Genomic DNA, 15,207 nt, shown 5'->3' with positions numbered 1-15,207 from the left:
CACATGTACGACAGTTTCAGTCACTTTCCTGGGTCTGTGTTGTCTTGGCGTTCTGTCATGGCCGCCACGTCATTCAAGGAAAAAGAACGAGGGGTCATTTCCGGGGCAGTATTATAGGGGAAATGTCACGTGGTTTTCACATCATGTGACTTAATTATGTAGTGTTTTTGGTTTTCTGTATTTTTATTTCAAGGAAGGAGGTATTTGGGTTAGGTAATTAATTGGAAAATCTGTTGAATTATGAAGTGTTGTCTGTCTATTCGTTGTGAATAATTACGTTTAAAAACACTGTTAAAAATGTTTGGTTAAAAAGTCTTTATTTGCCCGGCCCAGGAGGAGGGGCTTAGCGTTTAAAGGAGGCTGCTGAGCCCTGGTGCTCAGTCTGCTCTGAGCTGCTGAGCTGCAGAGCTGCGGACTGTGCTGTGGATTCTGAACCTTTGTGAGATTTTTTGTGACATTTTTGGTGAGTTATTGGCAAACTCTGTTCAGATGTATTTTTTTCTTGTGCTCTGTAAATTTGTAAATAGTATTTTTTTTTGTTTTTCCATTTTTGACTTCACTTGTAAATATTGCACTGCACTTTGGGAGGCCGACGGCAAAATAAACCACCACCATCTTTGGCACTTTCAACTACGCCTGTGGTGTTACAATTTTTGAGCAGTGTGAGAAAGAACCCTGCAACACAGTTTCATTATTTTATTGACTTCTATGTTAATATTTTACTGGTCTGATCCGCTTTAGACTGAACTGACCTAAAATGCTTTAACATCCTTGATTATTAATATATTCAGTGTAATTTCTGGATTTTACAAATTCATTCCAGGGGCCAGATTGGACCCTTTGGCGGGCCGGTTTTGGCCCCTGGGCCGCATGTTTGACACCTGTGACTTAAACAGTGACCTTAAATTAGCATTAGAGTCTTTAGAATTAAAGGGCTCATATTTAGCTAAACCCACTTTTCTTAGTCTGAGGTTCATTTATTTGTGTATTTGGACCCTAATAGTTCATACAGTTTGAATTTGAACCCTCCAGCTGCTGCAAAGTTATCTTTATATTCACTCGGGCAAAAATCAAGTGGATTTCTACAACCTGTTTTAATTCCTGCTTAATTTGTTACGTCTATAACTAGTTACGTCTCCACATTTGCACATATCAGGTCCAGACTTCAGACGAACATTTCTCCGAGTACGACATAATTGTTTATCAGCAGCAGCAGTTAGAGTAAAAACTGAAAATATGTCCAAACTTAGAGTCGATTACCTAAAATATTCAGTTGTTGTTTGAACAGGACAGAGCAGCACAGCCAACAACCTGGAGGGGGCGGGGCCTGAAGTGGCTCATTTGCATTAAAGGGCCAGCGCTCCAAACCACCTTTGTGGTGTCATTAGTCAGAAATAGTGTTGCAGATGGACCTGTGGAGTTGAATGAATGAAGAATTCAGACCCAAGCAGAGCATTTACAGTTTATGGAGACCACAGGGACATGTTTGAAAATGCATTAATTCCATTTTTTTTTAAAAAAAGCAAAATATCACTCCTTTAACCTCCTCAGACCCAGCTATCAGTTTTCTGCCTGCATTTGTGGACAAGAGTTTCACAGCTTTATACAAAAGAAAAGAAAACTGTCCACCACAGAGGACATTCCATAAAAATTTTAAAAACTGCATCTGAAAATGCTGTTGCATCATGATGCTTCCCAGTATAGGCACTTATTTAATATAAAACAAAAAAAGCTTGTAGGTCTGAGGAGGTTAAGAGATCTGGAGTTATGTAAAAGTTGCCTCTTTAATTTGGGATCAGTGTGACCACTAGAGGGAGTAGTGAGTTACTCTATTGGTCTCCCAGTTTGAGGAAAACTATCACCACAGGGTCTTCCACCACAGTGTCAGAAAGTGACAGGATAGGATGAGAACCACAAAGAAACAACTTCTAGAGTCAAAGAAAGTGACCAAGTGATAAAAGATAGGAGCACTGTTGTTGTTTTCACCACTGGATACAGCTCTAAATGAAAAGAATGGAGTTTGATACTGAAATGTTAACGTTTCTTCTACATGGGTGAGTTTGATTGTGAGGCTTATGAAGGTATAAAGTTATTATGGGATGTTATCATCTTTGCTAAGTTGCTGTTTGTTGATCCGCGGTTCGGACTAAACACTGACAGTTCTGACCTTGTTTGGATGGTTCCAAACAGATCTGTACTTCAGCTTCAGACAACACAAACGTACAGAAAACAGAGGTGATTCATGGTTTACTGTGACTGTTTTCTGTCTATAAACAGAGCTAAGCTAACACAAATATGATGTAAACTATCAGCTGATGCAGCATGTGAAGACTGTAGAAGTCACAGTGTATTTGGCTGTTAAAGAAACCAGATGAGTTTTAGTTTGAAGAAGAAAATTGGTTGATATCATAATACAGATGTGATATCATAATACACGTGTGTGTAAACAATGAGCCTTTTAATTTATTCAGTGAGTGATACAGTTTGTGGATACATAGCGTTAATTTGCTGGAGGCTTTGACATCTCTAAGTGTGTTCTGGTATATGTGACTTCCCACTGCTGTTGAGAGGTTGGAATATCAACACTACATAGAACCCAAAACGACAAGAAAACAAGTTCACAGGAAGCTAGTGGTATTAGACAAACCAGAGGCGCTCATGTAGAGGGCATGAACAATAGGAAAAAGACAAAAACACCCTGAAGAAGGCGCATGCCGACATGTGTTGGTGTGTTTTTAACTCCAGCCCCAATGAACTGATCTACAGGCCCTCATGAAGTAAAGGCTGTTTACACTTGACAGTTTTTCCAACCAAAGTGAGTGCCTGGATTTTTGTCTTTTTACTTCATAGAACCCCTGTAACATATTTAGGTGATAAATAAATAGCCGTAGACTTGCATCTCCATTATTCACTTTACAGTTACGTATTTTCTATCCCGCTTTTGTTGATATAATAAACTTATTTGCCGTACAATCAGGTCATTATCTTTTAACCCTTGTGTGGTGTTCAGATTTTTGGTTTTCAGTTAAGGTTCATGGGTGTGGTGGACCCACTGCGGTTGTGGGTTTTTAACCCTTTCATGTATGAATTATGAGAATCTTAATCAAGATTTTTTTTTTTTTACAGAGGGTTTTTATTCCTCTTTAGGCATGAAAAAAAAAACAATGTGATTGAAATTTTTTTTTATGAACCTATTTTTCATAGACTTGCAAAAATGTCCACTTAGCTGGACATCATGTGTTTAATTTTTGGAGCAAAGAAACATGTATTTACTGATATACTGTGTGAAAACTATGAAATAAAACCATGTTTAATGCTGGTAGTTTGATGTTTTCTCACATTTTAACATACTCTAATACTAGTTGCTATTTACTTCATGGAGATAATATGCAAAAAAAAAAAAAAAAGTAAAGAAAAAAAAAACAAAAACAGTCTAATAGCAATCAGCAATTGATTTGCAGTCAAACATGTCAGTGCAGATCAGGTGTATCAAGAACAACAAAGTTACAGGAATGGTCTGAATGTCAGTGTATGAGATGATGCATAAGCTGATGTGGAACTAAAACAACCAAACCCATGAATATACAAGAGAACAGCTGGAGAACAGCTGTCCACTGGAGTGACCAGTATGCATGAAAGGGTTAATACAACCTAATCAAACAATTTAATGTTCAAATACTCAACAGATGTTTACTTCATAGTTAGTTTTTTTTTGTTTTTTTTAATAAAATGTAATACAACGAAGACATGAGGGGGAAAAAAATCGCTCATCATTTTTCTTTTAATAATAAATGAAACCAGGTCCCACAGACCCAAACACCATACAAGGGTTAAACACCATATATCAGTGATGGTGCTGCAGTTTTCAGCAACACAAATAAAAAAGATTGAACACTTTTGGAGACTGTTTGAGTCGTTTCATTCAAAGCGTTTGCTGATCGTTTGCCCCACATCACGCTGTCAGTCACAGTCTCAATCCACGGTGTGTTTACTGTGACTGCAGAGCTTGAAAATAGAACACAAGAAAAGTTACTCTAGTGTATGTTTAATACAGCTTACTTTTGCCAAACTTCAGATTAGTTAAAGTAGGATTCTACCTTTGCCGACATGCTGAAATGATTCGGCGGTCGACCCTAACTTTGGACTGTACTCATATTCTGACCTTTATGGTACGTAAATGCATTGAAATGGCCCAGAGCAGACTGACATTTAGCAACTTTATTCTATCATTTTTCTCACTTTCCAAATTCATCTGTTGCAGTATGAAACTCTTACCTGAGGGGAGGTTATGAAATATGAATTGTAACCGAGTACCACATGCAGCACAATTTATCAAATTGTGTCCGACTTGGCTAAGATAGACTGAGAATATGGGTGTGACATTGGAAATAACTCAAATGTGAGGCAAAAAAGAACACTATTTTGGATTTTGGGAACAATAACTACAAGTACATTTGACTTGTGGTCAAGGTGACTATATTCAGACAGAAAATCAAGCATTTTTATTGAATCATCATCAAATAACAGACTTCCGACGTCAATGCACTGTACTTGCACCTCTCCAAAAACTCAAGTAAGAACACATTGCACCACAATTTCTGACAAGGAAAGATAGTTTGGAGGTCAAGAAAACTCTCACTACATAAAGAGCAAAACTCAAGCACTTTTACTGCTTCACTCTAGAGCACAGGTGTCAAACATGCGGCCCACGGACCAAGTCCGGCCCACCAAAGGGTCCAATCTGACCCCTGGATGAATTTGTGAAATGTAGAAATTACACTGAAGATATTAACGATCAAGGATGTTCAATCTAAAGTGGGTCAGACCAGTAAAATACTATCATAATAACCTAGAAATAATGAAAAAAGGCTATTTTTTTTTCTTTATTTTAGTGTCAAAAAAGGAAAATTACACAAAAATGTTTATATTTACACACTGGCCTTTTCACAAAAAATATGAACAACCTGAAATGTCTTAAGAGAAGTATGTGGCATTTTAACATTACTCTGCCTGTTATCAAATGTTTTGTGTATTTGTAGATCCACTGTGATCTGTAAGTTGTGATGCACATGTATAAATGATAAACTGAGGTGGAATATTGTTAAAATTACACTTATTTCCCTTAAGAATTTTCAGGTTCATATTTGTTCATGTTACATTCAAGTACAGTTCGTAGATGTAAACATTTTAATTACGGAATTTTACTTTTTTTCACTCAAAAACATAGAAAAACTTTGGAGTTGATATTATTTATAAGTTCTTATCCTATTATTTATATTATTTTACTGCTCCGGCCCACTTTAGGTCATATTAGGCTGAATGTGGAACTGAACTCAAATGAGTTTGACAGCCCTGCTGTAGAGGAAGAGGATATAAGTCCCACATGTGTACCTTAAAATAATTAGCTATGGTACATTTGACTCCTGGACAACTATGACTACATATATATTTCAGTTATTAAATGGCCATACTTGGGTTTTTCATTTCCAGTCCTGGTAGAGCTAATTATATACTAGTCTTAATGCAGTCTTGGTTTTCATAGCACTCTCAATCTAACTAATGCAGCGTTAGTGAAGGTGACAGTTTCTTTATTTAATCTGAGAGGTCAGACAGTGTGAAAATGCAGATAGATTGATGGTAGATAGGTGTGAAATGTTGGTACGGGCATCTTTGCCATGGTTCTGTGTGTTCTTGATTGTTAGCACAAACGTCTGTCCCGCTTTCTCATTTGGCGTAATGGAAAACAATGTTGGCTCAGAGCTCTAGTCCGCCGCTGCTCGTCACAATCATACCTCATATGGAAATGAATGCATCTCATCTGCCACCACATCCCCACTTATCCTCTTATTCATGCAGTGGTCACAGTCTAGTGGGCTGCTGGGAAAATGAATACATATTTATGCCTCTGAAAGTGCAGTCATTGCAGACTTAGTGGACACACACATACACACACACACTCACACACATGCTACACACAGCAAGACGCAGAGATGTATGGAGACACACACACACGCACACACACACACACACACACGCGCGCACACACGCACACACACACACACACACGCACACACACACACACACACGCACACACACACACACACACAGGAGGTAGGCAGTGCTATAATGCAGCGTCCACACTTACATGAGTGCAGAGAGACGAGAGCAGCCAGCCGTCAACAGCCTCCACACACACTTACACTGAATATGTTTCCCTTCACAGCGCTAATAACACTCCTAACTTGTTCAAGCAGTATTTCTGGTTAAACACTGTAACCTCATTATCTTAATCAGGCTGTTGTTAATTAAAAGGACAGCCCTTCAGTTTAACACTGTGTTTTTATATATATGCGCATGTTTCACTAATGTCAAAATTCAATTTTCAGTATAACAAGGATTATTAAGGACGCTTTATGACTTCCACCTACTTATTTACTTCATTGGAACACCGTAGCGCAGGGCTGTCAAACTCATTTGAGTTCAGGGGCCACATAGAGACTAATATGTTATAAAGTGGGCCAGACCAGTAAAATAATACAAATAATAGGATAAGAACTGATAAATAGTGTCAACTCCAATGTTTTTACTATGTTTTTGAGAGAAAAAAGTCAAATTCCATAATGAAAATGTTTACATCTACAAATTGTACTTGAACATAACATGAACAAATATGAACAACCTGAAATTTCTTAAGAAAAAAAAGAGCAATTTTAACAATATTACACCTTAGTGTATCATTTATACATGTACATGACAGCTTACAGACCACAGTGGATCTACAAATACACAAAACATGTAGTAACAGGCAGAATATTGGTACAATTCCACAGACTTCTCTTAAGAAATTTCAGGTTATTGACATTTTTTTGTAAAAGGCTAGTCTGTAAATGTAAACATTTTTGTGTAATTTTACCTTTTTTACTCCAAAACAAAGAGAAAAAATTGTGGTTTTCTTTATTTATAGTTTATTATGATAGTGTTTTACTGCTCTGACCCACTTTAGATTGAAATGACCTACAATGATTTTAACATCCTTGACTGTTAATATCTTCAGTGTCATTTCTGCATTTCACAAATTCATCCCACAGGCCGGATTTGACCCTTTGGCAGGCCGGTTTTGGACCCCGGGCCGCATGTTTGACACCTGTGCCGTAGCGTTAACATCACAGGCATGAGACAAAAAACGGCGCACTTCCGATTCCAAGTCTAAGAAGACTAAAAAAGTTCAATACAAGTGGTGAGATTTGGTTCTAAAAGGTATTATAAAGGGTCAGTCCGGATTTTTTTGAAGTGGGGCTGTATGAGGCACTTATCCATAGTCAGTGTGTGACCTACTGGAGATGGCGTTTGGAAAAAGCAGACCAGCGCAGAGGCTAAGCGGGGGCAGCAGCAAAATGTATTTTAGCCACCTAAAAAAGTCAATGTCAGTTCAAGCATATGCTATATTAGAATATTTTCCCCGCTTTACTGTGCTGTTCAACAGTCCTTTCCCACCACTTCTGACCAATACCTTTGCCTCAACCGTTACTGTGTTACGTCATGTAAAACCACTTCACTTCCTCAGAGTATAGAAGTGTGTCATAGCAGTTGGTACAATGTAGCACCGCACTTGTAATCTCATTTGTGCTGTGCAACGTAAGATACGTCAGATACACAGCACAGTAGAGGTAGACCGATATATTGATTTTTTTTTTCGATAATGGCCATTATTTTTTTTTTTGAAAGCCGATATTTGATCAATAGTAAAAATGTTATAAGATACTTGATCAGGCACCTGTGTGAGCAGCACTTGAAGTTCAATAAATGTTAAAAAAGCACCTTGTGTATGTGTATTAATAATTTCATTTATTTCACTTTCAGTTGTATTTTACAGTGAATAAGCTTTAAAAAAAATTGTCCTCAAATATCAGCCTCAAAAATCGGCTGTAGATATCAGTCATCAGCTGACCAGTTTTTTTTAAAAATCAGCGTCAGCCTTAGAAAAACCTATATCAAATGACCTCTGCAGCACAGTCATACATTTATGACATGTTTGTGATCATGTTGATTTATCAGATTGAAAAGAAAAACACTTCATTCATTCATTCATTTGACTCTGGCCCATACAGAACACATTAACCCTTAAAGACCCAAACATCCACCAGCAACCAAGAGCATCTTCTGGTCTAAAATGTTGAACTGCTGACTCATTAATGCTATCAATACATGTAAATACTTGGTGTAAAATGCAGTTTGTCATCTTCAGAGGCTCCATAGTGAACGTAGAAACACCGTCATCTTCTACAGCATTGATTCACCCGTAAAACCCGTGGAGTTGGATCAACGACAGTGGATGGACACACTGGGTTTATGTTCAGTTAATGAGAGATTTTGCTAAAAGAGCTACTTTTTCTTCAGTTTTCTCAGTTTTTCATATAATAACCCTCAACTTCACTCTGAGCTTTTATGAACACTTACATGATCACTGAATTAAACAGGAAAATACCTGATTTTCACTGAAAAAAGCACAAAATATAGAGGATAGTGTTATAATAAATGGTGATAAATCACTTAAGAAAAGTTCAGTCAGGGTTTTTTATAGAAATAACTCACACATAGACTGAATGTATTATCACAGCAGATTAGGAGAATAGTAAATAATATAATGTTATAAGAATATCAAGTCTTTATGTGTTTTTAACTTTTAAACTGAACTTAATCTTGAAAAAACAGTTAGGTGAGATCACAACCCTATTGTAAGAACAATGTGTTATCGCACTTAAAAAATATACTTACACAAGCAATCAAAGTCTATTCCATTTTTTTTTGTATCATACTCTGTTTTAACATTTGAATCAAACCACTGCCTTCCACTGCAGATTGTGTCCTCCAGTGTCACTAACTTGCAGCGTCCTGTCGGCATGTGTTTATCTGTGGTCCACCAGACATGTTGGAGTCCGTCCCCTGTACACGCTGCATCGGCCTCATCTTTCTTGTCTTTGTAAACCTGCCTCTGCCTTGTATGATTCTCTCTCTCTCTCTCTTCTGCATCGCGGCTCTCGCTCTCCTGCTCCTTCACAGACATTTCATGCTGTGATTTTGCGGCGCTACTGTGTATGCATATCAGTTATTTCAGTTCCCCGACCTTAACTCCGCCTCTGCTCTTTCTTGTTGCCACTGTGCTCTTACATGATTTAAATTCAGACTGGCCTGCATGAGCTTAGCCAATCAAATGTTCTGCATGATTATTTATGGCTGAGCCCTCTCTAAAATCAGAGACTGCTGTCTTCCCTGTCGGCCTCAGAGTGAGCTTGTGTTTTCACAAACACTTCAGTATTTAATCCATCTACACCTTGTGTGCGTCTGTCACAAAGTCTTACTCGGTTTTATGTCTTTATAGTGCCATTTTAGTATTATGCATGCATTTTTTGCCTTAATTGGAGTTTAATTTCATACTTTTTGCCATAATGTTTTGAAGTTAAATGATAGGATGAAAAAGACCAAATGTCAATACTAACCAAGGTTATTTGGACGAGAACAAAGAGAATGGTCAAATAAAAACTATGCATGGAACAAAGTGTAGATGTGCGCGATAGTTTTGAGATGATCCGTCAGTAATACTATATGTACAAATAAGAGTTAGTTAATAGGTAAGAAGGCTCCTATGTGTTCTGGTCATTTTTACTATGACTTACAGCCTGTTAATAAGTGTGTAATAAAGGATTTATTGACCTTAATAAGGCAGTATTTTCACTTTAAACAAGGGGGGTGCAAACAGTATAGCTAACTGATTATAAATGCATAAAGTATGTGTTAATCTACAATATAATACCATATCTGAAGCACATAAGGCTTAGTAAAGGCTTAGCTCAGGGCTGTCAAACTCATTTTAGTTCAGGGGCCACATTAAGAAAATTTGATCTGAAGTGGGCCGGACAAGTTAAAATAATAACATAATAATATATAAATAATGTCAACTCCAAACTTTTCTCTATGTTTTAGAGCAAAAAAAGTTGATTTACATTATGAACAGGTTTACATCTGCAAACTATCCTTTCAAAAGATGTGAATAACATGAACAAACTGAAAAAATCTGTGTAATTTGAACACTATTCTGCCTCAGTTTATCATTTCCACATGTACATTAGAACTTACAGATCACAGTGGATCTACAAACACACAAAACATTTAGTAACAGGCAGAATATTGTTAAAATTGCACTTGCGTCTCTTAAGACATTTCAGTTCATTCACATTTTTTGCAAAATTATACTTTGTTTTAGTGTAAATACATGAAAATATTTCCATTTACAAAGAGAAACATTTGGAGTTGTCATTATTTCTATGTTATTCTGATACTATTTGACTGGTCTGACCCACTTGAGACTAAATTGGTCTGAATGTGGAACCTGAACTAAAAGGATTGTTAATATCTTCAGTGTAATTTTTGTGTTTCACAGATTTATCCCAAGGGCCGGACTGGACTCTTTGGCGGGCCGGATTTGGCCCCCGGGCCACATGTTGGACACCTGCGGCTTAGCTCATTGCAAACTACTAATCAATACACAATTTATTAATTGTTCCTAAATATAAAGATGACAGACTTCTTGTAAGTGTTCATAAGAAATAGTGAAGACTATTCCTTCCTCTAACTGTTTTAACTGAACAGTAAACAGCCTTATTAACTATGGAATCATCAGTACTGATGGGACCAAAGGTAATCAGTCTGTTATAATAACAAGTGGGTCCAGACACAACAAGCCCCGCCCCTCGCACGTATTGTAGTTTATTTTGGCATCGATCCAGCTGATGTCATCACGTCTGTGCATGTGCTGATGTCAGCATATCTATTGCCTCTACATATGTGCTGGGTTTGAAGTAAATGGAATCAAAATTGGTGTTTTTGTAGACGTGAAATTTCACCCATTATAAGTAAATGGGGAAAAAAAAAGATTTAAAAAATTCATAAAACATTTAAATGTCAGCCTACTTTTCCCAAGATGTAATGACATCTATTCTGGGTCACTGGCAATCTCCAAACCCAGTCTGGTCTGAGTTCCGCCAGTAGTTGTGCTGCTAGAGTGTTACCGAACAAAGAAACAAAGCGAGCCAAAAACAATCGCCCTTACTACTGATTGAAACCAGTGTTCGCAGTTTTTGGTTTGTTTTTCTTCAGTCCTCGCTCTTCGCTGAAGTGTCTCATCCTGCATGTTTCTGCTGTTTTCCTTCTAGTGATCGTGGTTTTATTCACTGCATTAAAACGCCAAAGGAAGCAGGAGCCGCTGATCATCTCCAAAGAGGACGTCCGGGACAACGTGGTGAGCTACAACGACGAGGGCGGCGGCGAGGAAGACACCCAGGCCTTCGACATCGGAGCCCTGCGACACCCAGACGCCGCCGCCGTATTGGAGGAATCAGCCAAACAGAGGCGTGACATCATACCCACCGACACCCTGCTGTACTCAGCCCACCGCCGGCCCGCCCCCTCCGCCTCCAGCCTCATCATGCCCCCGGTGAACATGGGATCACGGGACAACGGGGACGTACGCGAGTTCATCAACCAGAGAGTCCTGGAAAACGACTGTAACCCGACAGCGCCGCCGTACGACTCGCTGGCCACCTACGCCTACGAGGGGGCGGGGTCAGTGGCCGAGTCGCTGAGCTCGCTGGGTTCGGCGTCGTCCGAAGCCGAGCAGGACTACCACTACCTGAGTGACTGGGGGCCCAGGTTCAGAAAACTAGCCGACCTGTACGGCGCCGAGGACAGTGACTTCTCCTAACAGAGACACTGAGGAATCCAACACACACACACACACACACACACACACACAAAGGCTCAGAGAAGCGCAGGGCTGACGACAGCAGCAGACAACACCTGAAGATGGTGAAAGCTGCTGAGGAGCTTTAAGGAAACACAAACTTTTTAAAAAATGCTAGTACACACACACACACACACACACACACACACAACAGACCCCAAACCCCCACGGTGGACTCAGATGTTAAGTCCATTGAGTGGAATGTCCCAAACACTGGTTATTGAAGGAACGCCACCTGATCTTTGTCCTGCACGTGGATCCAAAAACGGAGCTTACCAAGTCATTTTCAAAAGGAGAAAAAACTGAACATCTTTGTTGGGAATGCAAACTAATGGATGTAGAAATGTAAATCAACCAGCACGGCGGTGGAGCCCAGAGACCTGCAGCTCCACCAGTGGGACCCTCTCTCTTCAGATGCTCATTCCAGGCCTGATTGGAGTTTTGAATCTAACCTGGACTGTATTTTTTATTGGACTTTTCACACTTTCAGGCTTGGCTTTAATCTTCTCCTGGGTTACCAAATGTCTGCTACCGTTCCTGTTGCTTTAAAGCTGCAGGAGACACAGCATTCAAGGCGAACTGAATGGAGGAAAAGTGTTTGAACCAGGTCAGTCGACAGAAGCCCCACTGTAGTCATTTCAGGAGTGGACCACACACCGCTGCCCATATGAACTTATGAAGTGTAGAGTGTGGGGAAATGTTCTTCTTTTTTTTTTCTTTTTTTTTGAATAAGTGCCCTTCTGCTGCCCTTCGAGCTGAACTGTGGACGCCTGTTGGCTGGCTGAGACTGAAGGGGGCTAATGACTCTGAGATGATTGCTTTTGTCTTTTTTTTTCTTCTTTTTTTCAGTTTGTTTTTTTTTTTCCTGTCTTGTACAAAATGACCATTCCAGAGGAGCTGTTGTGAAGGATCCTCGATTGAAATCGCCTTCTTCGGGACACAGAGTAAAAAGAGGACAACTCATAAGAATAAATGCACTGATTTCGTTTTGTTTACACAGGTTTTTTTTTTTTTAATGCTGCACACAAAAAGATGTTCACAGCATCATTTCTTCTCGATTAAATGTATATTGTGTCAGAAGTGTGATTAAACTGTTCTATAAATCTTCTGTTTTACTTTTTTTAGCAACAAAATACAACTTCAAATATCATATAGACATTTAAACATTCAAACAATATTAAAAAATAAAGTATTTTCATCACTTTTATTACAATATGCTTTATCTTAGGACACGGGGAAGCCTTGTCTTCACAGTCTTGCTGTCACTTTTTAGTAAAATCTCAAGCTCACTTTAAAAACACAGAAAGGGATGACATGGAAGCTAAACAAAACGATCTGAAAAGATGTTTATTTCAATAATATAACTTTTTTTAGCTGCAAAGTGGTTCCAATCTGTTGGATATAAAATATAAGATCAAGTGTTTTTGCTGTTTCACATCCTTTCAGACTAGTTCGATTATGTTATAATCTGTAAATTTGTTGGCATTTGATGAAAAAATCAGCCACTATTGAATGAAACATCAAAGGTTTACACCCTGATTTTAAGCTTCCTTAGACTGAGAGCATTTTTATTCTATTTTGGATGTTTTTAGTAGAATATTACAATATAAACGTCCAATGAAACAAGTCAGTCTGATGAGATCTGTGGTCTCCTGAAAGGAGGAGGAGGAGTGCTGAGCCAAAATGTACCATATTTCAGAATATAGTAACAAGCTGGTGATAAACTACAGCCAAAACATGTTCTCACAAGTGGTTGGAGACCAAAGTGGAAGATGAAAACTAAACTAAACTTTCAGTCTTCATTTGAGAAGTCCAATGAAATGCATGTAGGTTTAAAACAAAAAGGAAACCAGCACGACCACACGAATAACCGAACATGCACAGACTTGATTTTCAGAGGGTGAAACAGACGTATGTGTTCAAGCTTGACTTTTTGGAAAAAGTGACAGCTCCACTTCACAGCCAGCGTCGCAGCTTGAATGTCTTTTCCGGTAACCTGTTTTTCAGCTGCGTACTATTTCCTTCTTGTACCTGTTTCCTCCTGTGTACTCAGAGTATAGATGGAGGAGATGATCCAAATGTTTTCACCCAAAGGTATTCTGGCACAGATTTCAGTTGCTGCATTGTCACAGACAAAAACAAACAGATTTCCTTATTTGCTTTGCAGTTTTATTCAGCTCATCTCCGTGTCTCATCCGGAGACGCGGGGTTTTGTCGTTAAATGTTGTAACTAAATGACACTGGAAGATGACAAATCTGTCAGCTGCTTTGATGTCAATCTAAAAACCGAAGCAAAAGGTCACCGTGACAACAGCCAACCTCAGTGCGATGGTTGAAGTGAGATATGAGACTATGAAGTCAGATCAGCTCGTGGTTCAGACTTTTTGTTGCTCTGATTTCCTATCAGGAGTTTGTATCATATGTTTTGGCAGTTCCAGTAAAAGCGGCAGTTTGTTCCAGTAGTGTTTTTGTGACTGTGGTCTGCTCTGAAGGCTTCAACAAAAAAATGTCCACATATTTTTCTTTATATTGTAAATTCTTTCTTTTTGTACCAGATATTTATAGGACACAATGATGATTTGGAGCGGGAAAAAAAAAAAACAGATACCGTCCAGCTTCACTGTTTTTTAATGTAATTTTGGAGGTGTGAAACTTGCTGTGGGCAGTCTACCGTCCGTATATGATGATGTATTAAACAGTTGTTTAATTTTATCAAAATAAACTTTTACAGTGAATCTGTAGTTTTTACTATTTTTTTATTTTATAACATTTTATTATCATTTCTTGACTTCCACATTCTGTCAACATTTCTCTCCTGTTCATCTCATCCAAACTTCCTTGACAGAATAGTACACCACATACTCTGTCTTCTTCCTGTTGTTTCTTCTAAATCCAACAGAACACAAACAAACATGTCTCTGATGCTCAGAAAAGAAAAGGTTTTCCTTGTGAGACGTTTTACAAATTCCAAGTGCAGCTGGGACAGACATGGTACATTCAGAATCCAGTTCTGGTCTTCTGGATGTTTAGTTGGTCTCAGTGTCCGGAACATTAAATTGGCCTCATGTGTTACTGTGCAGGTTTGATGCATTATAACCATGAGGCAAACTGGGGACCTGTCTCACCTTTCTATGTCCTGTCCTTTTACCCAAATGCATGCTGGGACAGCATAACCACCCCTCATGACCCTGAGCAATAGGACACATGTTTTCTTCATCACACGCTTCAAGACTCTTCATGTAGCACACAGCTGATCTCAGACAAGTCAAGCTGTTCTGCTTCCATTTATCAGAATAAACAACTTTTAAAGGAGCTCCGTGCAGTGGTTCTACTCCCAAAATGCAAAAATTAACCTGAAGATATTAACAGTCAAGGGCATCAAACTCAAAAATAACAGCATAATAACCTAG

General features: G+C 38.6%; 1 protein-coding gene across 3 annotated transcripts in view; it reads left to right on the top strand.

Annotated features, from left to right (window-relative positions):
* Positions 1–15,207, top strand: part of LOC115437592 (cadherin-6-like) — a 159,536-nt gene that overhangs the window by 139,903 nt on the left and 4,426 nt on the right. For 2 of the 3 annotated variants that reach the window (XM_030160875.1, XM_030160874.1), the window contains exons 12-13: positions 11,211–11,791; positions 13,211–13,215. In XM_030160875.1, coding sequence (XP_030016735.1) covers positions 11,211–11,758 — 548 coding nt within the window. In that variant the 3' untranslated portion in view covers positions 11,759–11,791; positions 13,211–13,215. Of the gene's footprint in view, positions 1–11,210; positions 14,533–15,207 lie in introns of those variants that run through there. The other variant, XM_030160872.1, reaches the window with a different exon arrangement.

The sequence above is a fragment of the Sphaeramia orbicularis genome, chromosome 17, assembly GCF_902148855.1.
Source record: "Sphaeramia orbicularis chromosome 17, fSphaOr1.1, whole genome shotgun sequence".
In the NCBI taxonomy this organism is placed as follows: domain Eukaryota; kingdom Metazoa; phylum Chordata; class Actinopteri; order Kurtiformes; family Apogonidae; genus Sphaeramia; species Sphaeramia orbicularis.
This window is presented reverse-complemented; position numbering and strand designations above follow the sequence as displayed.